We start from the raw sequence: 25320 nt of genomic DNA, 5'->3' as shown, positions 1-25320 counted from the left end.
TTTGCTTAAAATGCCTGCTGAAATAGGTCTTCATCAAGCAGCTGAAGTTCAACAGAAAGGGGGGTGCTGTCTGATCTCAAATGTGCTATCTTTAGGGGAGAGGAGGGTTTAAAAGTAACAGGGTTGTATGTATTGTACTTAGAATAAGCTGAAGCCTCTAATGCCTTGGTATTCAACAGAGTTGCCATTCACTACACATAGCAAAGTGACTACTGACTTGTGGCAAATTGTGCTTTACTTTAAACAAATATTTTAAAATACAATTATTTTAAACATGCACCAGTTCAAAAAAGTGTCCACACTTTGCCCTTAACAATCACAGATTCATCTTTGGGTTTTAAGCTTTTCTGACTCATTTGAAAGATGATTCAGTTGTTACAATGTGGACTCATATTTAAATCAAAACGAGTTTGTGGTTCTAAATACAGTTATTCCAAATCTCTTCAATTTTTGGCTCACTGTGGCTCTGAACCAACTTTTTCTGTGGTAAAAATGGTGAAGTCAAAATACAGACACAGATATTGCACAAAAGTTTGGAGATGGATTTGCATGCCCTACTAAATGAAAAGATACATCAGATTTTTCACTAATTCAATTCAAAACAATTGTGTATTTTTCCACCCTCAAAACACAGTTAATTTTTTTTGTCATGTGGCAAAAATGTCAATACATTCACCACAATTTTGGCAATAGAAAAAACTGGTGCACATTGCTGCTCGGAGGAGACATTGGCTGATAGTCACTGCGTTTTTCTTAAAATATGACATTCATCTTGCACAGTACCCCCAAGAGGTAGAAGAAGAAAATATAGTGATGATACTGTGTTTGGCTACCACCAGTAAGGCATCAATCACTAGCTATTTCTCCAGAAGTGTAGGTTGTTACACTTCAGAGAAAATTTAGAAATCGGCGCAGGATTAGCAAAAGGCCATTTCTGCACATTTCTTGGCAATTAATATTCACTGAGCTAAGGAGATGTTGCAGCAACCCTTCCCAGACGTTTAGGAAGGTTAACGGCTGCCTGTTGAGTAGATCTTCTTAGGGGAAGGAATGAAGGAAAAGAGCCCGTTGTGTTATAAGAATTCTGGAGAGTGGTTGTTTCCGTAACGTATAACCAACTTCTCCTCAATCACTACAGTCTTCAGCAGCACAGTGCCAGTTGGGTTCACCACCACCTTCAAAAATGAAAGCCAGTTTTTTAGCCCCAAATCCCTGCTAATGGGTAGGATCTGCTTAATGGAGCAGGCAGGGTTACAAGCTAAGCCGTTCCCAAGGAAGGCGGTAGAGAAGGTAAAAGTCTGCGGCCCACCCATCTCCTTCCGGTTCAGCACAGCTATGGCAAAGGCTCCGCCAGAGAGAGGCCGCTCCCACAATTCAAAGCTGTCATCCTGGAAAGAATACACAACATCCATTAGTAGCTGCAGGAACAGTCATGTAAAACTCTTGCTCATAAGCTGCTGTTTCTATTAAAACAAAGCTTCTCACAAAGAAACCTTGCAGCAGCAAGGGCACAGATCTTGTTAAACATTCAGTACTATTAAAGTACTAACAGGCCTCAGAGAACAGAAAATATATGTGAGGGCCTTCTTTACCTGCTGGGCAAAGGTGTTCAATAAATGGTGCCACCACTGCAAAGGCCCTCTCTAGTAGGGGCACCTGAAGGAGGGCCTCCAATGCGAATTTCATGTTTTCATCAGGTTCATACTAGAGGAAAACAGTCCTTCGATACCCTGATCCAATGCCATTTATTGCTTTAAAGCATGGGTGGGGAACCTGTAGCCCTCTAGATGTTTGAGTACAACTTCCATTATCCCTGTCCATTGGCTATCTGGGGCTGATGGGAGTTGTGTGTTGGAACATCTGGAGTTTTGTATGGATGGAGTGTAGCTTACTGTTTAAAGGTGTGAGTTACACTTGTTGCTCTGCCCACTTTTGCCTCTGGCCTTGCCCACCTCTGGCATGCGGCCTCCCAAAGGATTTACTTCTGTGGCTTTCAGACTGAAAAAGATTCCACCTGATTTAAATCAATCAGCGTTGGCTATGGCAGAGAGAAAGACAGCTTGCTTAAGGCAGCTGCCCTGTAAGTTCACGTCTGAGGTGACAATTGAAAGGGAACTTCCCAGCTCATACTGTTAATGGTGCAAACCATTTGCTCTTGAGATCCTTAAAATGTACAGTCCTTCCGTAAAGTGTCTCCCATTAAAAGGATGGGATAGCACTTGGTGTGACAGACCTCTGCCTAAGTCCCACTACTGCCAGTCCAGAATAGATAATACGGGGCTCAATGAATTAATAATCTGACTGCTATAAGGCACCTTCCAATGTTCCTGTTTAGATCATGATCTGGATGAGTACCGTTTTTAAATTTTGCTAAAGTAATAAGGCTAAAGACATCCAGATTGGAAACAGTACTAAATCGAACTCGTTGACTTGGAAATGATATTTCCTTCCCACCCACCCCCTGTGGTCTTACCTGGGTAATTCGATATCCTTGCTTGCCCAGCGGATCCTGGTTGATGGCTATCACTTCCTTGTTTTGTAGCAGAGCCTTGGCCTGTGGGCTAATCCGGCGTAGGTCATTGGACATGAGGAGTGGAGCAGCCATGATGGCCCAGAGTGCCATCTGTGTTACTTGCTGATCCCAGCTCAGTCCAAAGTTTCCGATTACCAGCTGGTGTAGGAGGTGGTGCAGGAAAGATAAAATTGGAAGGGGGTTACAACTCTTTACATATTAGGGCAATGCATTAGGCAATTGAACTAGGCTGGCGGCCAGCCCCTGGAGGTCCCCACACCCAGCCCTTGATTATCACCAGCCTGCAGCTCAGAGGCTGAAGGTCCCAGATACAATCCCGGGCATTTCTAGTTAAAAAGATCAGACAGTAGGAAAGACCTGTGTCTGCCTGAAGCCCTTGAGAGCCACCGCCAGTCTGAGCAGATAATTCTGGGTTACATGAACAAGTGGTCTGACCTGGTATAAGGGCCTCCTGCAAACACCATCTCATCAAGAGGTCCATTCCATACAATGTAGGAATCCTAACCTTTGGAACTCTCTCTACATATCAGACAGGAAGTGTCTATTATATTTTCAGTAAGTACTGAAGGCCTTCCTTTCTCAAGCCTTTTAAGTGGAGATTTTTTCCTCCTCTACCTGTATTGGACTCTGTAAAGGTTTTTAATATACATTTTTATTGATGTTTTTATTGTTAAATAGCTTTGGAATGTTTTGGGGAAAGTGATTCAAAAATACATTAAATTAAGAAATGCTGCTTCCTCTACATGTGCGTGCATGCCCCCTCCCCCACTGACAATCCAGACATTCTGCAGAAAAGCTGGGAGAGCATATAGAAAAGGCAGACACGTGGGGAACACTGCCGGGTGGACGAATGAGCAGGGATTCCCCATCTTCAGCAGCTGCTGAGGAGCACAGACAGTTGGGATGAGCTTTATTTAGGGACAGAGGAAGCTGCTTTATAGCAAGTCAAAGCACTGGTTCATCTAGCTCAGTACGGTCTACAGCACCGGTACTCACTAGCGGGTCAGGAGCCTCTACTTGGCTGTGGCCTGATCTACAGTAGATTGTAACAGTAGCACTACCACCATACAAATAATACGGCCCCAAAAAATAATTAAGAAATGACTCCTCAGCTGATGGGAGTTATAGCCCCAAACACCTGGAAGGCACCAGGCTGCGGAAGGCTGGTCTACAGTGACAAGCAACAGCTCTCCAGGGTTTCGGATGGGACTCTCTTCCAACCCTACTGGGAGGTGCCACAGATTGAACGTGGGATCTTTTGCTTGCAGAGTGGGTGTTTTACCAGTGAGCTACAGCCTCCTCCTCTGGGCTCTGAAAGGCTGGGGGGGACGGGATTTAGCAACAGAGTGGGATCTGCAACAAATTAGCCAATAACACATTCCCTTACCATGTCCGGGTCATTCCAGCCCCCTGGCCCAGCTATGTCCACGATACTGTCCTGGTTATAAAAGGTCCAATCCAAGACATTCTTGATGCTGTTCCAGGCATCGTAGATGTCAGCATAATTCCTCCAGTAATTGCAGTAGTGTTTGATCTCTGTGTAGTTGGGCTACCAAGGGGGGGGGAAGAGGAAAAGGTGGCTTGCTTATTTATTTAAAATATTTCTCACCTTCCAGTCCCCAAGACTGAGTTAAACAAGAGTCCAGCGTCAGAGTGGAACGGATTGTGTTGATTTCAGGATGCACACGGAAGAACCTCGGGAACTGATGTTATTTGTGTACGTTCAACATGCTTCAGAAATCATAGGAAGTTGCCTTATATATATTCAGCCCATGGTTCATCTTGCTCAGTACTGTCTGCTGTGTAGATTCTACACCAACTAGAGGGGCTGTCTAGTTTCAAACAAGGTTCTTCCCCACACCTATCTGGAAATGCCAAGGATTGAACTTGGGATCTTTCACACACAAAGCATGTGTATTACACATGCTTTTAGGAGGCCTAACAACCACCCTGCAAGGTAGGCTACTCGTTACAAATGGAGGGCCAAGGCTGAGAGACAGCAACTCGTCTACATCCACCGAGTTCACTTTTTGCCCTCTTAAACATCACACCAGAATGTAGGTGAGGGTGCACACCAGGTTAGCTGGATCTTCTACTAGAGTGTGTGCAGGGCAGTACCCAAAAAAAGGTTTTGCACCACTGGCTCTCCTTGGTTTTAAATGAAGAGTGGAAAGGACCTGGATAGGTGCTTGCTCACTCTTTACAAGTTCTGCAGTCGTTTACCTCATAGAGCTGACATCTCCCTTTCCCCTTCTTGTCCTCCAAAGAGACAAAACAATACATTCCAACACTGCAGCAAGAACAGGGAACCGTTTTCAGCCAGGTTTTCTTGGCAGTAGGTGTGACCACCTCACACTCCCCTGCATGCAGCATGTGCACGTGTGTGGGCACAAACACAATCACGGGCATACACAAACACAGGTACACAGCCTCTCCTTCCTCAGCTGACACAGAGGGCTATCGCCCCCTCCTGACTCTTCAGCAAGGACAACAGCGAGTATGCAAAGCGGCCTCTCCTTACCTTCTGCAGGTATCGCTCATACAGCGGCCACTCGCATGAGTACACCATGCTTCTGCCGGTTTTATTCAAAGCATGAGACATGTTCTTATAACCTGATGGCAAGGAACAGAGACCCTAGAATTAAAACAAGAAGCCAAGCCTTCCTTCCAAGGTCTGCAATGCGGAAGTGAAAATTCCAAGGGCATGCAATTTAGGGGTCAACGGGGCCCATTTGACTTAATTCTGGCTCTGGATTGGGTGGGGACCTGTGGCCCTCCAGATACTGAGGGACTACAGTTCCTGTCATCCTTGATCATTGGCCCTGCTGGCTGCAGCTTTTGCAAACTGGAATGCAATCTGGAGGGCCACAGGTTCCCCATCCCTGCACACATTGAACTTGACTTCCAGACCCCCATCCCCATACTGGTCACCTCCTCTGAACATGCTTCAATCTGTCAGTGCCCTTCTTAAAATGTGGCACCAGAAAGCCAGTGTGGCAACGTGCTTCGAGTGTCACGACTAGAACCTGGGCGACCAAGGTTCAAATCCTCCACTGAGCCAGGAAGCTCACTCAGCCTAACCTACCTCACAGGGTTGTTGTGAGGACAAAATGGAGAGGGAGAAACATGTATGCCACCTTGAGCTCCTTGGGGGAATGGCGGGATATAAATGCAATAATAAATAACTGAAACTGACTAAGGCCCTTAATGGAAGACAGCCTTTGGAACAAGGATCTGTTGAGTATGGGAGGGCAGAATAGAAACTGCAAGTGGCTTCTCCCAACTGTAGACAGTCCAGCAAATTGTCTGAGATTGCGGAAGTGGTTTTGGGAGGGCAGAGAAGGGGACAGCCCTCTCCCCCATTTCTAGACAAGTAAACTGGGTGGAGGTCTCTAAAAAACAGCAAGTTCCGTCCAGGCTAAAGCCCCCCCTCTGGCCTCCTGGCAAGTCCAGATCTGGGACCCACCTTCTGCCAGCAGCTCCAGTGTCCCAAAGTGACAGCCATCAAACTTCAGCAGGTCCACCCCCCAGGCAGCAAAGGTCTCTGCATCCAGATTGTAGTAGCCGTAACTTCCAGGAAAACCGGCACATGTTTTATTCCCAACATCTGCGTAAATGCCAAACTTCAGTCCTTTGGAGTGGACCTGGATGACAGAGGTTGAAAGGCAAAATATGGCAAGATCAGAGGAGTGGAAAACATACATGAGCTGAGGTCAAAATAATTTGGCCTGTTAAAAAGAAAGAGGGTAAGAAAGGGTACAATAGTTTTCTACAAAGGAGGGTTATGATGCTATGTCACAAAGGGATCAACACAAGAGAAGTACATGGAGGATGGGACTATCCTATCAGTGGCCACTGCCAGGTGTTACGAGGGGCAAGGCCCTAGAGCTTGCTGGACTATAATTCCCACCCCATTTGGGTTATATACGCACCATTTAGGCACATTTCAGGGCAAAGCACTTGTTTTATCCTTAGCAAAAGATCCCCCTCCTCTCAAGGAGGTGTGTTTCATGGGACATGTGGGTGGCAAGTTCACACACTCATGTTCCTAAGGACACATGTCATAACACAGATTAGCAAAGTGAAGCCTCCATGTTCAGTGGGCTGTCTATCTAAATACCAGATGCTGGAGGCAGAGAACTAGGGGGAGCTGTTGCCTTCACATCCTGCTTGTGAGATTCTAGATTGCTGGACTTCTGTATGGAAGCCAGTTGCTGGTCTAAATGAACCATTGGTCTGAACCAGTAGGACAATTCTTAACCGTTCTTACGGACGATTGCACCCAGAGAGGGTCATTCCTCACCTTGGTCACTTTCAGCCCTGCAGTTCTATAGTGCTGCAGTTAGACCTGGATAGAAAGAAGACTAGGAAACCGAAGCAGGTCAGCAAACTCCCAACCTCCTCCGGAAGGGACTCGGATGTCAGCAGCAGCAGCAGCCTCTTCCAACACCTCCTTTATATATTCTCAACTTCTTCGAGGTGAAAGAAGCTTCAGGGAGAAAGTTATCAATCGTCCACTTACATAGTCTGCTAGTTTGCCAATCCCGCTAGGAAAACGCTTTGGATCCGGCTGGAGCCTGCCCTGCTTGTCGCGTGTTGGAGCCATCCAGCAGTCGTCGATACACAGATACTGGTACCCAGCATCCCTCCATCCATCGGACACCATCGTATCTGCCATCTCCATGAACAGCTGCTCGCTGGAGAGGGCAAATGGGCAGGGCTTAACGGGAGCTAGAAAGTCATGGGACCATAGTCCATCTAGCTCAGTATCGTCTACACTGGCTGGCAGTAGCTCTCCCAATCCTACCTGGAGATGTTGGGATTGCACCTGGGCCCTTCTGCATGCAAGGCAGATGCTCTGCCACTGAGTGACACTGCCTTGCATCAGGTCAGGCTCTTTGCCCATTTAGCTCAGCACTATCGACTCTTTAACTGGCAGAGGCTCTGCAGGGTCTCATGCAAAAAGGATCTTTCCCATCACCCTTGCTGCCTGGTCCTGTTAACTGGAGATGCCAAGGACTGAGTGAGCCTGGGACTTTTTGCAGACAGATGTGCTCTACCACTAGGCTATGTCTCAAAGCTGGATGCCAACACTCAGCTGAGTGTTTGGGTGGCAAAGCAGCAAGTAGGATCCAATGTCCTATTGCTTTACTGTTTTAAAATATATACATCATAAGCAAGTACAGACACGCACATCCATCAATATTTAGCAGTCTTAAATCTAGTTCTTGTGTAGATTATAGACTTGTGTTGCACCACTTCACACTGGAGGTGCCATTTCAAAAAATGAAAAGAATCCATCCATGCAGAAAGCTAGCACATCAGGGAGAACAGAAGGGTTCTAGCTTAGTCATTTCCCTGAAATACAAGTCTTCTGTGTGCGGGATTATTTTTTAGATGGAGGAGCATTCCATCATGCGAGTTCCCACCTGAAGTCCAAAGTGGTACAACACACATACAGATTACTACGTCCATGAGAACTAATGGAGGTAATGATAAATGACCTCTGCATTTCTCAACGGCTGTTATAAAAAACTTCCCTTAGAATACCGGTTTTGAGTGTTTTGTAAAATAGCTATAGAGGATGTCTATGTTACCCAGTGTCCTTTATATAAAGATCCTCGTGAGGAATAGCTGTCTGAATTTAGCCATAGGAAAAATTTTGTTTCACCAAGTGAGTTTGTGTGTTTTTTGTTATCGGACAAAGAAATATATATATCATTATGTGTTTCCTTATTTCCCCTGGCAGCTAGGAATTTAAGAGCTAAATTTGTGTCTCAGCCTTGAATGATCTACGTTTGTAATGGCATATCGCTAAACAAATAAAATGATTATGGTAATTGGATAAACTAAGTTTTCCATGATTCATATCCCATCTAGTGTAAACCACTTAGAGGTTTTATGATTAAGCAGTACACAAATTCCGTTAAATAAATACAAAATATACTAAGGGTACATGCACACCAGTTGCTTAAGAAGTTGTCCGTCCATTTTATCTCTGTGCAATTTAAAACTAACCTTCCCCTGATGTACGCATCTTTATAATTTGATTCTGTTTGGATTGTAATGAATCCGGATACACACCAGTGGGCGGATAAATGATTATGTGGATTATGTTGTACCCCAATGTGCATTCCTTACCAATTGCTAAATATCATCATCAGTCTCTCAGCCGTTATGCACAGGCACAGGTTTTTTCCACTCGTGCACACACACCTTTTCCCCCCTTTTTGGGGGGGGTTGTTTATCGCACGTGCATTAAATCAGAATCTTTACATCAGTCATCAACTTGTTTTGTGCGGATATATTTATCAGTTACTCAATCCTGGCATGAAAGCAGCCCCACGCGAGAATTAGAAATCTGTAATGGAAATGGCACATGCCTTGCACATATATTTTATTTAATTTATTTAATTAAGCTTATATACCGCCCGACTAGCAACAGCTCTCTGGGTGGTGAACATTAAAAATATATGGGGCACAATACGCAGGCAGGCAGATTGGCCTTTCTCCAGCAAGGCAAGCACAGCAGGGAAAGGGGGGAAGGCACTAGAGAAAAGGCCAGAGGGAGATCAACCAGAACCTCTTCACCCGTGCCACCTCCATGGACCCTTGTTTCTTCCTCCCCATTTGTAGTCCTTTCACCTCCTTGTCATTTTTTTGTTTCTTTTGTCCCCACCCCACCCCATTTGCCGGGAAGAGAATTGTGGCCTTGGTGGCAGGAAAGGGGGAAGAGGCATCGCAGATCAGGTCATTGCTTCACATGGCAAAACAGTGGTGTGGGGCGGGGAAGGAAACCATGCGAAAAGTCATGACTTTGCTAATGTCACTCCTTGGGACTTGCAAGCCAGGCACTGTCTGACGGATGGAGAAGACACATCTTGGTGGATAGCAACAGGTTGCATTTATTGACAAGATAACCAACCAGGTTGACATTAAAGCACCAGAAAGAGAAGATCTACATTATGTTTTTCTATAGCGAAAATAGAACTATTTTCTGCTTCTACTGGCAACCCCCCAAAAACACACCTAGAAGGTATTTAATACCTGCGTTAATACCTGGGTTACAAACTGCCAACCACAACATGGAAGCTTGTTTCTGCTTCTGATGAAATATCATCATTCAGATGGAAATGTTGCTAATAGAATAATGACTATTGAGAAGTGCCATAAGCCCCACCCATTCATCTTACTGATGAAGCAATACCATTATGCATTCTGAACTTCATAGTGATAGCCTTTAAATCTCTCCCCAAAAGTCAGCTTTTCTGTGAAGCTTAAACTCTTATGGTTCCAAGCAGCAACAATGCCTCATTGCTCTTTCCTCAGATTATATCAAATTTTCTCATCCCATCTGGAAAAACTAAGTTCTTTGGGACAAGGACCTACCATTCTATAAAATGCCTGTGTGCACCAGTGGCACTATGTAAAAATAAATCATGATGATTGAGTTCCATCCCATGGCATGGAAAGCTTAGCTAATTCCCTGAATCACACAATCCCTGGAGTGTGGAATACCTTAGTTTTAGGCTACAAAGACCTTTAAAGAGGAAACCACAATAGCAGCCACAGGCAAGCCGCTATTGGTCTTCTTTGCACTTAAGGCACAAAAAAGTTAAGTGGAACACCAGAAGTCATCATCATCATCACTGTTTATTTGTATGCCGCCTTTCCATAACAATTTATGCACAAGGCGGCTCACAACATGAACAGAAAAAAAGTTACATAACTCATTGTAAGAAATAAATTCAAATGGTCATTGTTAACAAAAACATCATAAAAACATACAATAAATGGATACATCCTTATAATTCCTAATAAAATCCAACAATAAAATACAGAAGCATAATCCCAATAACAGCAAAACAAAAAACCGATCATCAGAAATTAAACTTTTACCCAAACAGAAGCCCCTAAACAACACCCCACAGTCAAGGTGGTCTCTGGCATCTTCAGGTAGTGATACCTTTTACAGCTGCAGTCAGTCAAGGCCCCACCCTTCCAGGCCAGGTGGAAAGAGGCCAGCAAGCAGGGAGAGAGTCTTACTGCCAAGTCAAGTCAGTCATATGATTTGTGCAAACTGTACAATTTGTATCTTTGGTCTGGGTTTACACACTTAGCAGAATGAGGTAGCACAGTGGACTGAACCACTTCCGACTGCAGGCTAGTATTACTTTTTAATCTCTCCCCCTCTCCCCCTCTCCCCCACTCTCTCTCTCTCTCCCCCTCTCTCCCTCTCTCCTACTAGGAAACACCTTAAAAACTTAGTCCATCAGCCAGAAAGGTTCTAGCTCTGCTGATCTACTTTGCTATTTACAGGGAGCTTGTTATTACTGTTGTTTATCTAGGCGAAAACTGATCTGCAATCTGATGCGGTATGTACTCCATTCTACCCCTTCATTTTGATGATTAGACCACTTCTTAAGTGAGTCCAGATCACACATGCCAGTAAAAACGGGGTTATTAAAATTATATTAGAATTTCAAGGTATTTTCCATCTCCCGCTAAATACTTCCACAACAGCACAAATGACAGTATAGCTCCAGCGAATGCTACGGTTTCCCATCAAATGGCACATGGCAAATAGAGACAGTTGTCAAAAGCGGAGATCATCAGCACATACTAGAATATGTGGACACAAATTCCCATTTTGGAGTTTCACAATGTCAGAGAATTAACACATCTGGCATTCACCTTTAACTTTTTCAAGAGCAAAGGCTCTTGTCCCTTTAACATCTGCAAAACAGGCAGTCAACAGATGAAACTGTCCCTCTCCACAATCTTCACAGAGGGAAAAGCATCACCTGTTGGTGTATGCAGCTCTTAAAAAGCAAAGGAACCACATCATTTTAAAAAGTGGAAAACTTATCTGTAACCTCCTATCTCCATAGAGTCATCCCTTTTTTAAAGCACACAAGATTGGGGAACCTGTGGCCCTCCAGATGTTGTTTGACTCCAACTCTTATCAGCTCCAGCCAACATGGCCAACCATCAGGGAAGATGAGAACTGTACTCCAACATCATCTGGAGGACCACAAGTTCCCCATCCAAGGCCTGTCTTAGCTCACAGAAGAAATGACAACTGATACAGGTCATACACAAAGTCTTGTAACACCTTTAAAGATTTATTGTGGCATAACCTTCCATGAACTTGATGCACATAACAGATCTCTCTCTCTAATACACGCAGATATAAAAGTGTGCGTCACAGGTATAAAGAAGGGTGTATGTGCATGCGTGGGTGGGTGAGGATTCATGACCAAATGCCAGTAAGTGCAAGAGGCACAGACTGTGGCGTTTCCATACAAACCTCAAAGCAAGATAAGCAGAGTGACGGTTCACCACAGAATCCTTTGTAATAACACAACCGTCCCAGCTGTAGCAGGAGATAAAACGGTCCTGGCGTTGTCGACTGAGCCCAACTATTATAATTTGACGACATGTTAACCCAAATGCATACGAAGATGGGCGTCATAAAACCCAAGAACGCCCCTGAACATGTGAGGAGTGCCACACATCCCTTTGGTGCGCTCGCACTCATGCAAGCAGAAAAGAGAATTAAAAAGCCACGTTCCGGCTGGCGGCCGTCTTAGGCCAAGCTCCCAGACGCCTACCTGATGCACCGGCGGGGATATCGGACGCAATCGGTCTCGCAGAGGAAGCGCTCCCAGTGCAGCCAGCCCATGGGCGGCGTCCGCGCCAGCCCGTTCTCCAGCGCGCTCGCCGGGCAGGCCAGCGACACCAGCACCTCAACCGCCAGCGCTGCTACGGCTGCTGCCCTCGACGCTCCGCTCCGCTGCATTCTCGCCTCCCTCCGGTTCCGCCACTCCCGAGCTTGGGACCACTGCAAACAGAGTTCAGTCTGCCCGACGCCAGGGGCAGCACGCCAGCCAATCGCAGCGCTTCGCTCTCGCCGCTCAGCCAATCACACAGCTCTCAGGCGACCTGTGGGAGGAATCAATCCACTCCTTAGAAGCCTGTGAAGGAGGGGACAATCTTGCAGAAAGAGAACGACCGGTTTCTCTTCTACGAGGAAGGTCACGTGAAATCGGGATTGTACGGGGGCGAAGTCACACGACAGAGCAGGGAGAGAAGAGGCATTAACTCTTTCGCAACCCAGCCGTAATTAGAATATATCCGTTATGAAAATGGACTGCCTTCAAGTCGATCCTGACTTATGGCGACCCTACGAATAGGGTTTTCATGGTAAGCGGTATTCAGAGGGGGTTTACCATTGCCCTCCTCTGAGGATGAGAGGCAGTGACTGGCCTAAAGTCACCCAGTGAGCTTCGTGGCTGTGTGGGGATTCGAACCCTGGTCTCCCAGGTCGTAGTCCAACACCGCAACTACTACGCCACACTGGCTATACGACTGGCTCTCCGTCATATACCCACCAACGTATTCAGAGTCATGCTGCTTTTGACCCTGAAGGTAGCATATAGCCATTGTGACTACTTGCCAAAAGACAGCCTTATTTGCTATGAATATTCTAAATCTCTTTTAAAGCTGCCTGAACTAGAAGCCATCACCCCTTGTGGCAATATTTCATAAGTTAATGTCTGTTCCAAATCTAGCCCTAGTCAATTTCATTGGATTAAGGAGAGTTCTGGTATTGTCAGAGAGTGAAAAACTATGCACTGTCTTTACACCATGTGTAATTTCAAAGATGTCCCTCTTCAGGTGCCTTTTTTCTAAATTAAACCCCCCTTCCGCCACCAGTGTTTCCACTCCACCATTCCTACAGCCCATCAAATGACAGAAGCGCATACCGCTGCATGCACTCACCAGACTTGACACATCTTGGGGGAAAAAGGTTTCCCACACCACCATATTAAAGGATTGAATCAGGTGTGGATAAAGATGTGAAGACCTGGGGGGGGGAAACAGGGAAATTGGGGGAGGGGACAGATAACCAACTTTTCTGTTTTTCCCAATTTTTCAGAAGACAAAAAACAGCTTCAGAAAAAAGGCAAAAACCAGTTTTTCCCCAATTTTTTCTGGGCCTTCACATCTGCTGGTGTGAGGAATATTTGGTCCCCCAGATATTGCTGAACTACAACTCCCATCATCCCTGGCCATTAGCCAGTCTTTCTGGGGCTGATGGGAGCTGTAGCTCAGCAACATCTGGAGGGACAAAGATCCCCCCACCTGGACTAAATGAAAGACAAGGACTTCCCAGCATTGCAGAGAACATTTTTATTTACGCCCTTCAACCATTATGATGTGATAGCCAAACTTGGTTTTGACAGGTGGGTCTGTGTACACGGGCTTGTCCATGCTGCTGACTGGCAAGGCGAAGGCTGCGTCTTGGAATGGTCCCACCATAGAGCCTCTGCTCATCCAGCCCAGGTCTCCCTGGAAAAGGAACACAATTGGGGGCTGTGAAAGCGGTAAAGCAGGGATCTCTGCCAGACTCCAGTACTTTGGTTTTTCTTAGAACTCCAAGGGCCACCAACTAGAGCCAGGTGCAAAAGAATGGCTCAGGGGGTAGAGCCAGATGCAAATGGAAATTGCAAGGGGCAGGTACTGTACTCCATGAGCCCACACACCAGAGTGCGTTGTATTTACAAGTCCAAATCTACATCCGAGCTAATGCAGATCAGGGATTCCAACAGCCTAATTTAGAAAGGGGTGGGAAATATTGTTGATATTGTCAAACAACTGAGAGTCCAAAACCCTTGCCACTCTACTGGAAATCATCCAGCAACATACTAGTAGGTCCCATCTACCTTCTGCTCACCCGTTCTATAATATGTACAGCTATTGATCACAAGTCTTGACCTCGGTGCCGTTTCCAAGAAACTGTAATTTGCTTGCCACATGTTCCTGACAAGACTATTTTGCTTTCCCTGTTGGACAGGCTACTAAGATACCAAATCAACAATTTGGCTGTGTTCATCCTTTGTTACCTTTCCCTCTCCTCGCCCCCCACCCCAAATTCTTCTCCTGTTAGGATTTCTATTATAAGCTTTTTGGGGCCAGAGATCTGGGGTTTTTTTTGTTTTTGCTCAAGTTACTCTGCAAAGTGCTATACACACAACTTTCACTTGGTTGAGTCTCTCTGCTGCTGCCACAAAACTTCACTCTGGCCCTTTAAGTCCAGATCTCAACTAGCTCAGTGCTCCCAAATATGACCGTTGCTCCCAGGACGAAATAGGCTGCTAAGGTGCGAGCAAGAGCACACCTTCACTGCCCCCTTCCCTCAAGTCCTCAGGGCAGAGAAAGGAAAGTGGCCACTGTAGCTGGAGATGCTCTATCAACTGCCCTAGTCCTGCACTGATTTGGGGGGGGGGGAAGAGGCACATACCCCTTGTCTGGCTTTGTCCTCACTGTACTGAGAGGCTACTTCGCTGAAGCGCACCCCAGCCTTTAGTTTCTCCAGGGCCTCCAGGACTCTGCTGTGTTTCTCACACAAAATATGCCTCACCTAGAAAAGCAGAATGCAGATCAGACACACACTGAAAAAACACGAACATCATCCTCAGCCACCAGGGTTGACTGACATGCCGGACATAACATTGATATTTTTTGATTTACCATTTTTTTATTCAGTTATTGTATATATTGTACTTTCGTTGTTCTGACTCATTTCTTGTACTTATTGTATTTTTACTGGATATTTTCTTTCTGTAGTAAGATGTGCTATTTTCATTTGTTAATGCTTTATTACTGTTGTGAGGTACTTTGAGCTCAACTTGGTTGCTGGAAAAGTGCCATACAAATATTAAATGAATCAATGTAACAATCAATTACTAGAACACACAATGCAGTCCCTCACTAGGTAATCCAACAAATCGCTATGTCTTTACCCCCACCTCAATTCTGACCACACTTCTGACACTTGACTGCTATTTGATCCGGCTTCCAGCACCTAGTCACAATACCGTGGGATGTCCAAGCAGAGAGTCATTACTGCAGGGCAGATGTGAGGACCTGTGGCCCTCCAGATGTTGCTGCACTCCAACTCCTATCAACTCCAGCCAGAATGGCCAATCATCAGGAATGGTGGAAGTTATAGTCCAGCAACACCTGGTTCCCCACCCCTAGGGGGATCAGTATCAAGGTAGCTGTGTAAGTGAGTGGTGACAGACTAGGAAACAAAGCACCCACCCCAATTTAACTGAGTAACACAATGCTGTACTTTTCACGGGGCGCTTCCCATTCCCTTTTGTTGTGTAAAGTTGCACTCCCAAAGACTCCATCCAAGATGAAATGACACAAAACACCCACCTTCACAGTACTGCCACCTCCTTTAGGGCCCTGGGCTTTCTTATCTGCAGCATCACTGCCAGAGGATGCACCTGCTTTGAAAACACATGACCAGTGGCAACAGTGAGACAACGTGGATGGGCAATGGCACCTTCCTTCTATAGTGCCAAGCTTACCCCTGTCCTGGGCTTTGCTTGTCAGGTGCAGCCCAACTCCAGGTGGCTAGTTTCATGAAAATGCATAGATGCACGATAGGCTCAATCTGTTGTGGGGTAAAGGTTGCTCCTCCTCCACCACCACCACACACATTTGAACGCAGGCAGGAAGCAAAAGCACATGGAAGCACCACAAACCATAGTGTTGGGTACTTCCAACACCATGCCCAGTTTTTTTCTTTTCTCCTCCCATCCCTGTTTTGCTTAATATTCAGCCTGAAGAAGAGTTCTGGTTTTGTTGTTATATGCCTTCAAGTCGATTACAACTTACAGTGACCCTATGAATCAGCGACCTTCAGTAGCATCTGTTATAAAGCACCCTGTTCAGCTCTTGTAAGTTCAGGTCAGAGTTCTGGACAGTATGAAAAGTTACTCACTGATTTGTGACTCTTTAGTCAGTCCTAATAAAAAGTATTGCCTTACTTTCTTTACAAAAACACCACGCATCCTAACAGCTGGTTTGTTCCATTCAGGACAGGGCTGGAGAACTTGCGGCTCTCCAGTTTTTGGGAACACACCTCCCATCATTCCTGGCCATACAGGCTGGGGCTGATGGCAGTCAGAGTCCAACAACATCTGAAGGGCCACAGGTTCCCCATCCCTGATCTATGAAGTGCTATATGCATAAACCAGTTTTTCAAAACTACAAACTTCTCACGCTCCTGAAACAAACAATGCCAGGGAACTGTCAGTCTGCAAAGGGGCTAGAAATCAATCAAGACATTCCAGGCACCCTCACACAACTACATGGCCCAGAAATCCCTGCAGACCATCCTGATACTTAAACCTGTTTCAAACTGGGTTAAAATGTATAGCGTTAGGCAGCTTCAGCCAAAAAAAGCGAGTGTGGGGCTGAGTCTCTCGGGCTGTATATTTTCTTCTAGGAGTTAAGAGGAATCAGGATTCCTGGCTTCCCTGTTGTTAGCAAATCCGGGAGTAAGAGACAGAGGAGATTACGACTGCTGTGTCCCCTGGTTCCAGCTGGAATTCCTCCTCCCACCCCTTGCTCGGCGCCTTCATCCCTCACCCTTCCCCCCTTTGCCGCCGCTTTTCCCTTTCGGAGGCATGTTTACGGCTTCTTGCTCCCTCTCCAAAGCACACGGGAGTCACTCTTCTCTGACATCATCAAGCGCGACGGGCACATTCAGGGCTCCACTTCCTTGGCGAGATCGGGCCAATTAGATGCCTGCCTGCAGGCGGGGCTTCGCTGACCTGTCAACTGCGGCGACGGCATGCAAATCAACTTCCGCATACTGGTTTATTCGTGGGATGTTATAAGCTAAACATCTTCCCTCCACCCTCTCGTGGTGGCGAAAGAACGAATTTCATCCTTACAGCGCCTCATTCTTGCAGCCTTGCTAATAAGCCCAGAAAAGTACAAGTCTGCAGATTTTTTTTCTAGTTTGCTGGGGGCTGGCAGAGGAAAGGCAAAGAGAGCTGTACCTCTCTCGCGTTGCAGAGAAGCTGGCAGCCCAACTGGTTTTCTGAGCTGGGCGCATTGGATGGAGTGCTTTGCCCCTCCTTTATGCGCCTAGTCACTTACCTACATGCAATTCCTCTTGCCCCATTGTTGTTTTATTTATTTGTCTGTTACATTTCTATCCTACCTTTCCTTCAAGGAGCTCAAGGTGGCCAACTTGGTTTCCCCTCTCTCCTCATAACAATCCTGTCAGGGAGAAATGGTGACCAGCCCAAGGTCTCTCAGTTCCTAGTTCAACACTCCAAATCACTACATCATATTGGCTTTCAGTATGATGTGCTGAGGTGCTTGCTTAAATAGAAGGCTGCATTACTGTCATTTCCATTTCAGAGGTAGAGCACTAAAACTGCAAGTGTGCTAATATTTTCAATATATTCTCACCTCTTCAGCAGAATCCTCAGAGTGATATGGAAAGTGCATATAGGGTTGAGTTGGGGGGTTCAATAAAAGGTCAAAAAATTTAAAACACTAAAAAAGGTGCTCATTTTGAAAGAGAAAATACTGTGTAGGAGTTCCCTCAAATTTCCATTTTTCCCCAATGGAAAAACTGGACTTCTGCTATGAAAAAATCTTCTTCCCCAATGTTTCCATTCTCCTGAGACTTCATGTATTTTAATTCTACCCCTTTACTACTGGACTACAGCTCAGGGCCCTGTCTCATTCAGAATGTTTTTAAATAGCCTAGTAGCCCCCATGACACCACTATGTCCTTTCCCATGAGTCATAGGATTTGGGAAGCTGGATACTTGCCAACCCTAGTGGCACTGGCAAACCAAAACACCAGATGGAAGCAAGACTACATTATCATGTTTTTCCCTGCTATGTGATCTGAAACCTTAAAAATAATCTTCCACGTAGGCTCGCCATGTACCCTCTTTTACAGATGACAGTTGTTTCAAGTCCGGTTTCAAGATAAGGAGAGAGAAAGCAGGGCCTTGAAGTTGCCCATCAGCACCTGGACAGCAGACTAAGCTGGCATACAAGTCACCTACAGTCTTCACCACAATGGTGAGACATATGTCTATGTAAATTACAGTAATTATTCTAAATTTGCATCTATACATATAAATTAGCATGTACAAATTGATGCCCTTTGTTTTGTTTTTCTGGTAATGCATTTTCTCTTCTTTTGCCAATATATAAGTGGCCTGCCCACTCCCTGATCGTGCCAAACAAATATGATCAGCATCAGAGGCCCCAAAGCTCTGTGTCCTTGTTGCCATCAGATGATTATTATTACATCACATGATGATGATGATTCACCCTTCACCAGCAGGTCCCAGGGCAGATTACAACAATTAAAAAAGTTAAAACAAGTTACAGTCACAGAAGTAGGGCGGGGTCTTGAAAACAATTATCTCAGGTGTCAAAGACCTGGGTAAAGAAGTGTGTGTGTGTTCACCATGGTCAGAAACGATATAAATAAAAGTGTGAGATGCACCTCTGTGGGGAGGGTATTCCGCAACCTAGGAGCTGCCAGAGAGGAAGCTCTCTCCTAGGCTGCCATTCCCCTGAGCTTCTGAGGGTGGTGGAACTACCCCTCTGCTGATCTTAACACCTGAGAGGGTCTGTAGGCAGGGGGTGTGAGAGAGATGCACATAAGGGCATTTTCAATAGCATTCTTGAAACAGAGTAGTTGCAGCATTGGAATGAAATGTTAGATGCTTACAGTTTATCTGAGACAGAACTGTTAGGCCCCTCTGGTGGTAGTAAACTCACCCAACAAAACGTTTCTATTGCAAAACGGCAACTGTTTCTACTTGTAAACATTTAATATTATTATCAAGGGATTCTAGAAGCCAGAAAAAGGTCTTTCTTGTGTGGTTTTCTCAATATTCTGTTTTGCTTTCAAAAGTAAAAACATTTTGAAGGTCAACAGGGGTTTGAGAGTACTATGTACAAAAAAATGGAAATGGACTGCCTTCAAGTCGATCCTGACTCATGGTGACCCTATGAATAGGGTTTTCACGGTAAGCGGCATTCAGAGGGGATTTACCATTGCCTCCCTCTGAGGCTGAGAGGCAGTGACTGGCCCAAGGTCACCCAGTGAGCTTCATGGCTGTGTAGGGATTCGAACCCTGGTCTCCCAGGTCGCAGTCCAACACCTTAACCACTACGCCACACTGGCTCTCACTATGTACAAACAAGCTCTTAAAATGTTTTTAGCCAACAGTATTTTGTAAAAAGTATCAAAGAACCAAACAGTAGTGTTAGGACTGACTTTTGCAAAAGGACTCAGTTTGTTATCAAAAAAACCCATAAAAAACAACAACAAAATACATCAGGAATATTACAGCCCTTAACAATTGGCCCCAGTTTTCTTGATGCTGTTTGAGGACTGCAAGGCAAGCCACTGGCTCTGCCAGAGAAGAATCCATATCTGTGCAGAATACAGGCTTTTGCAACCTGAACATCCTGGATGAGTGCCACTGTCCAAAGTGCTACTAGGTTCAAGTTCATGTTGCCATCTTTAGTCCCTCAAAGCCACAAAATTTCCATCTTTTTTCCAGGCTAGCCCCAACACCACTCATCTCCTGCTTGAAAGTGTGCTGAAGTCGCGTCATGAGGGCTTCCACTTCGCTAGCACAAATCTAGAAAAGAGAAGCAACATGTCACTGAAAAGAGCATAGCTCAAGACCAAAAACAATGGATGATTCTCTCACTTCTATCATGAACAAGAAATTCCAGACACACACTCTTTGTAACTATCTCAGTTCATTCACAGGCTGCTGTTTCTCACGGGAACTCACTGACCAGAAACATTAGTTCTACGACTGGTATCCCAGCTTAAAAGAGAATTAAAGAGCTCCTAATCTTTCCAGGCGTTGCCTCTGCTTTTTTTAAGTCTCTTCAGTTTCTAATTCACTGGCCAGCCAGAATATGTGGATAAAGTCAAGAGCTTGTTATCATAGCAAGACAGACTGCATGAACACAGGTTCTAAGACATGTTAGGGAACCTGCAGCCCTCCAGATGTTGTTGGCCTCCAATTCCTATAAACCTCAGCCAGCATAATCAGCCAATGGTCAGGGACGATGAGGGTTGTAGCCCAACAACGACTGGAGGGTCACAGGTTCCCCATCCCTGCTTTAAGTAATGGTAGTCATTGCAGCTATAGGTGGGTGGCTGTAAGCCTGAGAGGACATTTACTACCTTATTAAAAATATTGTGGCACACAAGTACTGGAAACAAGAACCATCATAGCTTCTATCATTTGGGAAACACCATTACCCGCCTCCCCGGCAATAATATGTGAAATGGAGTTGGTGTTATGTGTCCCAAGTTCTTGAGTCTGGGAGGTGGGGAGATGGCCTGTTCTGGACTCCCCTGGAAAGAGCAAGTCTGTAGCTTGGGGATACACCTGGATCCAACATTATCAATGGAGGTTCAGGTGGTCTTGGTTAGGAGTGCCTATTTCCAGCTCTGGCTGGTTTGCCAGCTATGTCCACTTTTGTTCAGATGACTTGGCCACTGTACTCCATGCTCTGGTAACTTCCAGACTGGTTTATTGCATGTGCTCTACGTGGGGCTGCCCTTCGAGAAAACTCAGAAACGTCAACTTGTCCAAAATGCAGCAGCCAGATTAGTGGTTGGGGTTCCATTTAGATCTCATATAACCCCTTTTAAAACAGTTGTATTGCATTGATTGCCAGTTTGTTTCTGGGCTCAATGCAAGGTGCTCACATTAGTGTATAAAGTCCTAAATGATTTAGGTACCAAATATCCGAAAGACCACCTCCTTCCCTATAGACCCTATCAGGTGTTAAGATCAGCAGAGAGGGCCCTTTTGGAAGTTCCACCACATTCAGAATTCACCTTCATGTAGTTTCCATCTTAAGTTAAAGAGACACCTCTTTACCCTTTGACACCTGAGATATATATTTTAGGATCCACCCTATCCTCTTGCATATAATTTGTTTTAACATTGTATTTTAACATTGTTGTAATCCACCCTAGGACCTCATGGTGAAGGACAGGAATTAAATCTAATAAATCATCTGCAGGGACTCAGAAATCATGGAAAGATTCACTGACTGGCAACAGCTTGGGCTGCATTTAATTGTGCCATGGGATGCCTAGTAGCAAACCTTTACTTTGCTGAACAGAGAGAAGTACAAATATATACCTTACTATCAAGGCGCTGGAGGTAGGAACAGATGTATTCAATGCTTGCTCCAAAAGGGTGAACATGTAGGAAAGTTGAGATTATCCCTAGAAAAACAACATTTTGGTAGTTACGCCAAAGACCCAGATGCCGGCAGAGAAGACATTTGTCACTAATGGGAGCATTTCTGCACCCTTTGGGATAAGCAGAAGCCATTCTTGGGCTTAGCAGAATGCCCAAGCAACATGTCATTAGCGTAGGGGCCAAGGTGAAGAACATGTGGCCCTCCAGATGTTCTTGGTCTCCAACTTCCATCAGCCCCAGTCAGCATGGCTAATGGTCAAGGATGGTGGGAGCTGGAGTTCAACATCTGGACTGCCACAGGTTCCCCACATCTCAAGTAGGGAGATATTCCCATGGGCACTCCAACTTGTTTGCTAAAACATCATGATGTCTTGCTACATATGTGGGTCTAATTCAGACCAGGCTGCATTACTGGATATAATTTCTGGTGGTTGGGGCAAGATCCGGAGAAAATTATCCAAAAGTTCTTTACAGCAAATAGGCCTTTGTTCTGGAGCTATCAGAACCACTTTTGCTGGCTTGGCAAAAGTTTTCACAGCTTGGTGCATTGTGGGACTTAACCCAGTGGAAGTATGCACAAGCCACTGATACTTAACCTTGTTTTTGCCTCAGGACCACATCATTCTTCCCACCCAATGGAAAAGTTTTTACTTTGGTGGAAAATTCAGTCCATGGGAAAAAATGTCATTTTCTTTTACATGAAAGAGGCTTGAAATGCAGAATAAAATTAGACTATGCATATTCCAAGAGGTAATATGGAGTCCTTTTCACCTCAGCTTAGAAAGCTGGTATATCTTTAGAAGGGAGGGCCTGTAACTTAGTGTTAGAGCAATACGGAATTGGATTTGGGTATCCAGGTATAAAAAAATATTGATACCAAAGTTAAAAAATAAAGAAAAATGTCCAACTTTAATCTCAAACAATTAATGTATATATACATTACAGGGAAAATACCAATAAATAAAATCAAATGTCTAGAAACTCAGTGTTATTGATACATATATGGACTATATCATGTTAACTAATGTAGCCAACGATGTTGTGACAAACAAGATTTAGCATACAAATACATAGATAGTGGACCAAATACATTTATACCCTGAATGGGTCTTCTGCAGTGGTCAATATACATACAATATATGATTAAATTTTGTCACTACAGGCAGAGTTTGCTGTTGTAATAAAGCATAATATAATGACCTATCTACTTCTGAGAATATATTTATATCCTTTGACGCATCTGGATTTATCATGTGGCTTGCCCAATCATTCCTACTTACAGGGCCTTTTCCAAATTCTTCACAGGTCAGCCAGCACAACCTGGTCCATTATCTAGCATACAAATACCACTGAAGAAGACCCATTCAGGGTAGAAACGCATTTGGTCCACTATCTATTTGGATGCTAAATCTGGTTTGTCACAACATCGTTGGCTACATTAGTTGACGTTATGATATATTCCATATAGGTGTCAATAACATTCAAGTTTCTAGACATCTGATTTTATTTCTTGGTATTTTCCTTGTATCGTTTACACATACACAACACACACACACACACACACAATACATTTTTATTTATTTTATTAACTTTGGTATCAATATTTTTTATACCTGGATACCCAAACCCAGTTCTGTATTGCTATCCATCTTTGTAGGTTGGGTTTATATTTCCTTGTTCTTTCAACTTAAGTGTTAGAGCACCTGCTTTGCATGCAGAAGGTCCCAGGTTCAATCCCTAGCATCTCCAGATAGGGCTAGGAAAGACCCCTGCCCAAAACCTTGGAAGGGCGCTGTCAGTTGATACTGAGGCAGAGGGACCAATGGTGCAATGGTATACAGCAGCTTCCTGTGTGGAATCTTTCCTGGCCTCAAGGACATTGTGGCCCACTGGTGCTTACCCACTAGTAAAGCTTCCCTCTCCGATTTGATAGGGCTGCTGCTGAGTCCTGCCTCGAGACTGCTCTCCTTCTCCTGGCTCACTGAGCAGACTGGCGACAAGTTGCTAGCCTGAAGACAATTACAGATAATTACTTTCTGGCGCAGAAGCCATTTCCTAGTAATTTGCCAGTTAAGTCATCAGCTGCATCCTGCATGGTACTGAGCAAGTATACTTTAACAAAGAGGAACTGGTAGAAAAAAAATATAGGATGGACATAGTGAAGTTAAGTGGCTGGAGAATACATCTTAGAACTCATTCCCAAGTGAAATCTCTTTCACACACATGCGCTCACATGCGCACACACACTGAATACTGACTTGTTCACAGGCAATGGATTGTTCATGTATTTTGCATACTCAGAATTAGCATAGCATGCTTCTGGAAAACACACAATTGCACATCAGAGTCGGACAACGTACAATCTCTCTCCTAATACAGAGAGAAAGAACCCTCTGTTGCAACTGATAGTTGCCTTGGGATTGCAGAGCTACAGGGCAGCACACTCTGGCCTGTGTGCTTAGTCTAGGGTTCACAATGAAGGAAAACACGGTCTACAACCCAATATAGTGGAGATGGGTTAATATAGAAAGCAGCAACATTTGAACCTGAATTCACAAGGATATATAAAAAATAATGCCATTCAAAAGTATTCAGAAAGAAACCCAGGGACTCACATGGTCTTGATGATTGGCGGAGTCTTTCCCCCAATCTGGTCCAGCTGCCTGCTCTTGCTATATTCAGTTGGAGAAAGAAAAAGTAATAGTTTCAGTAGCATATTATCTTACATTTGTACCAGTCTCCTGAACCCAATGCTGCGGACATGCATCACCACAAACAGTCTTTAGGAAAAAAGCTAGCACAGGACTCAAGCATCCAAACAGCCGCTGTGGGAGACAGGAGCTTGCAAGATCAGTGTGTGGGAACAATGCTTACCTTTTCTTTTAGGCTTTCAAGCAATGTGTCGAGCTGTGCTTTTTCTCGCTTTGCTTTTTCCAGTTCAGCATCTCTTCTTTCACAGTCATCTTGGAGTTTCAGGAGATGCTGGGAAGGAGGAAAAGCAAGGGCTGTTTCATTTATTGTATTTTCAGCCACCTAATCCCAGACACTGAGCACAGTACAAGAAAATTAAATGCACTCATCTGTACTTGCCCCATCTGCTTTCCTGTTCTCTCACCCCCAATTTTCTTAACCCCTTCCCCCAATGGAACACCTTTTCTGGCCTAATCTATCTTCAATGTGTTGAGAAACATTTATTATACAACATCCAGAACTTTTGCATACGAAAGTTAAAGTTATTCAAGCTGTCTATTTTCAAAGGACAACTGAACATCCTTGGGATAATAAAACACCTGCAACTGTTATTTCTGGGGACAAGGGAGCACCTATAGTACCTTTGCCTTGTGCAGCATTTAGGAATATAAAAGACATCCCTGAAACAGCCTCTTGGAACATACAATTTAGGTGCCCTTTCATGGTGCCAATTCCATGAAGAAGACCCACTTTGATCAGCTCCTGTCCACATGGTTGGGTCCTTTAAGTGTTCCTCCAGCTACGTGGGAGTTGTTAATTGATACACTGCTCCTGTGCAGCTGGGAGAAGAGCTAAATGGCACATCAGACACTGTATTTTGTTAAGTGGATTCAGGGAAGGCTCAGACACTTCTAAATATTTCCTAAGCTTAAACAGTATTGCTCTATGATATGTTCTCCTTCTTAGGGGGTTAGCATTCTTATGATGTAACTTTGGAAAGAGGTT

General features: G+C 44.7%; 3 protein-coding genes and 1 long non-coding RNA gene across 10 annotated transcripts in view; 1 reads left to right on the top strand and 3 right to left on the bottom strand.

Annotated features, from left to right (window-relative positions):
- Window positions 1–217: 217 nt before the first annotated feature.
- Window positions 218–12628, bottom strand: GLA (galactosidase alpha). The gene is made up of 7 exons (XM_061598274.1): window positions 12148–12628; window positions 7056–7230; window positions 6000–6177; window positions 5055–5146; window positions 3921–4082; window positions 2474–2671; window positions 218–1388 (listed from the first exon to the last, which is right to left on the bottom strand). Exons 1-7 carry the CDS (start codon window positions 12333–12335, stop codon window positions 1074–1076), a joined length of 1308 nt encoding a protein of 435 aa, XP_061454258.1. The 5' UTR covers window positions 12336–12628; the 3' UTR covers window positions 218–1073.
- Window positions 12629–13714: 1086 nt separating this feature from the next.
- Window positions 13715–17127, bottom strand: PIN4 (peptidylprolyl cis/trans isomerase, NIMA-interacting 4). 2 transcript variants are annotated; one of them, XM_061598280.1, is made up of 4 exons: window positions 16985–17127; window positions 15764–15834; window positions 14841–14960; window positions 13715–13888 (listed from the first exon to the last, which is right to left on the bottom strand). In XM_061598280.1, exons 1-4 carry the CDS (start codon window positions 17022–17024, stop codon window positions 13730–13732), a joined length of 390 nt encoding a protein of 129 aa, XP_061454264.1. In that variant the 5' UTR covers window positions 17025–17127; the 3' UTR covers window positions 13715–13729. The 2 variants fall into 2 exon arrangements, with proteins under 2 accessions (XP_061454264.1, XP_061454263.1); XM_061598279.1 differs by having other exon boundaries at window positions 15764–15837; window positions 16985–17126.
- A 49-nt stretch (window positions 17128–17176) lies between these two features.
- LOC133371163 (uncharacterized) lies at window positions 17177–20182 on the top strand. The gene is made up of 3 exons (XR_009759271.1): window positions 17177–17332; window positions 18321–18445; window positions 19948–20182. It is a non-coding gene; the product is annotated as an uncharacterized LOC133371163 (long non-coding RNA).
- ENOX2 (ecto-NOX disulfide-thiol exchanger 2) overlaps window positions 19228–25320 on the bottom strand; it is a 47542-nt gene continuing 41449 nt past the window's right edge. For all 6 annotated transcript variants that reach the window (XM_061598273.1, XM_061598268.1, XM_061598270.1 and 3 more), the window contains 5 exons: window positions 24499–24606; window positions 24240–24296; window positions 23525–23633; window positions 21562–21647; window positions 19228–20028 (listed from right to left, as the gene is read on the bottom strand). In XM_061598273.1, the coding sequence (XP_061454257.1) occupies window positions 19894–20028; window positions 21562–21647; window positions 23525–23633; window positions 24240–24296; window positions 24499–24606 (495 nt within the window). In that variant the 3' untranslated portion in view covers window positions 19228–19893. The remainder of the gene's footprint in view (window positions 20029–21561; window positions 21648–23524; window positions 23634–24239; window positions 24297–24498; window positions 24607–25320) is intronic.

The sequence above is a fragment of the Rhineura floridana genome, chromosome 16, assembly GCF_030035675.1.
Source record: "Rhineura floridana isolate rRhiFlo1 chromosome 16, rRhiFlo1.hap2, whole genome shotgun sequence".
NCBI lineage: Eukaryota > Metazoa > Chordata > Lepidosauria > Squamata > Rhineuridae > Rhineura > Rhineura floridana.
This window is presented reverse-complemented; position numbering and strand designations above follow the sequence as displayed.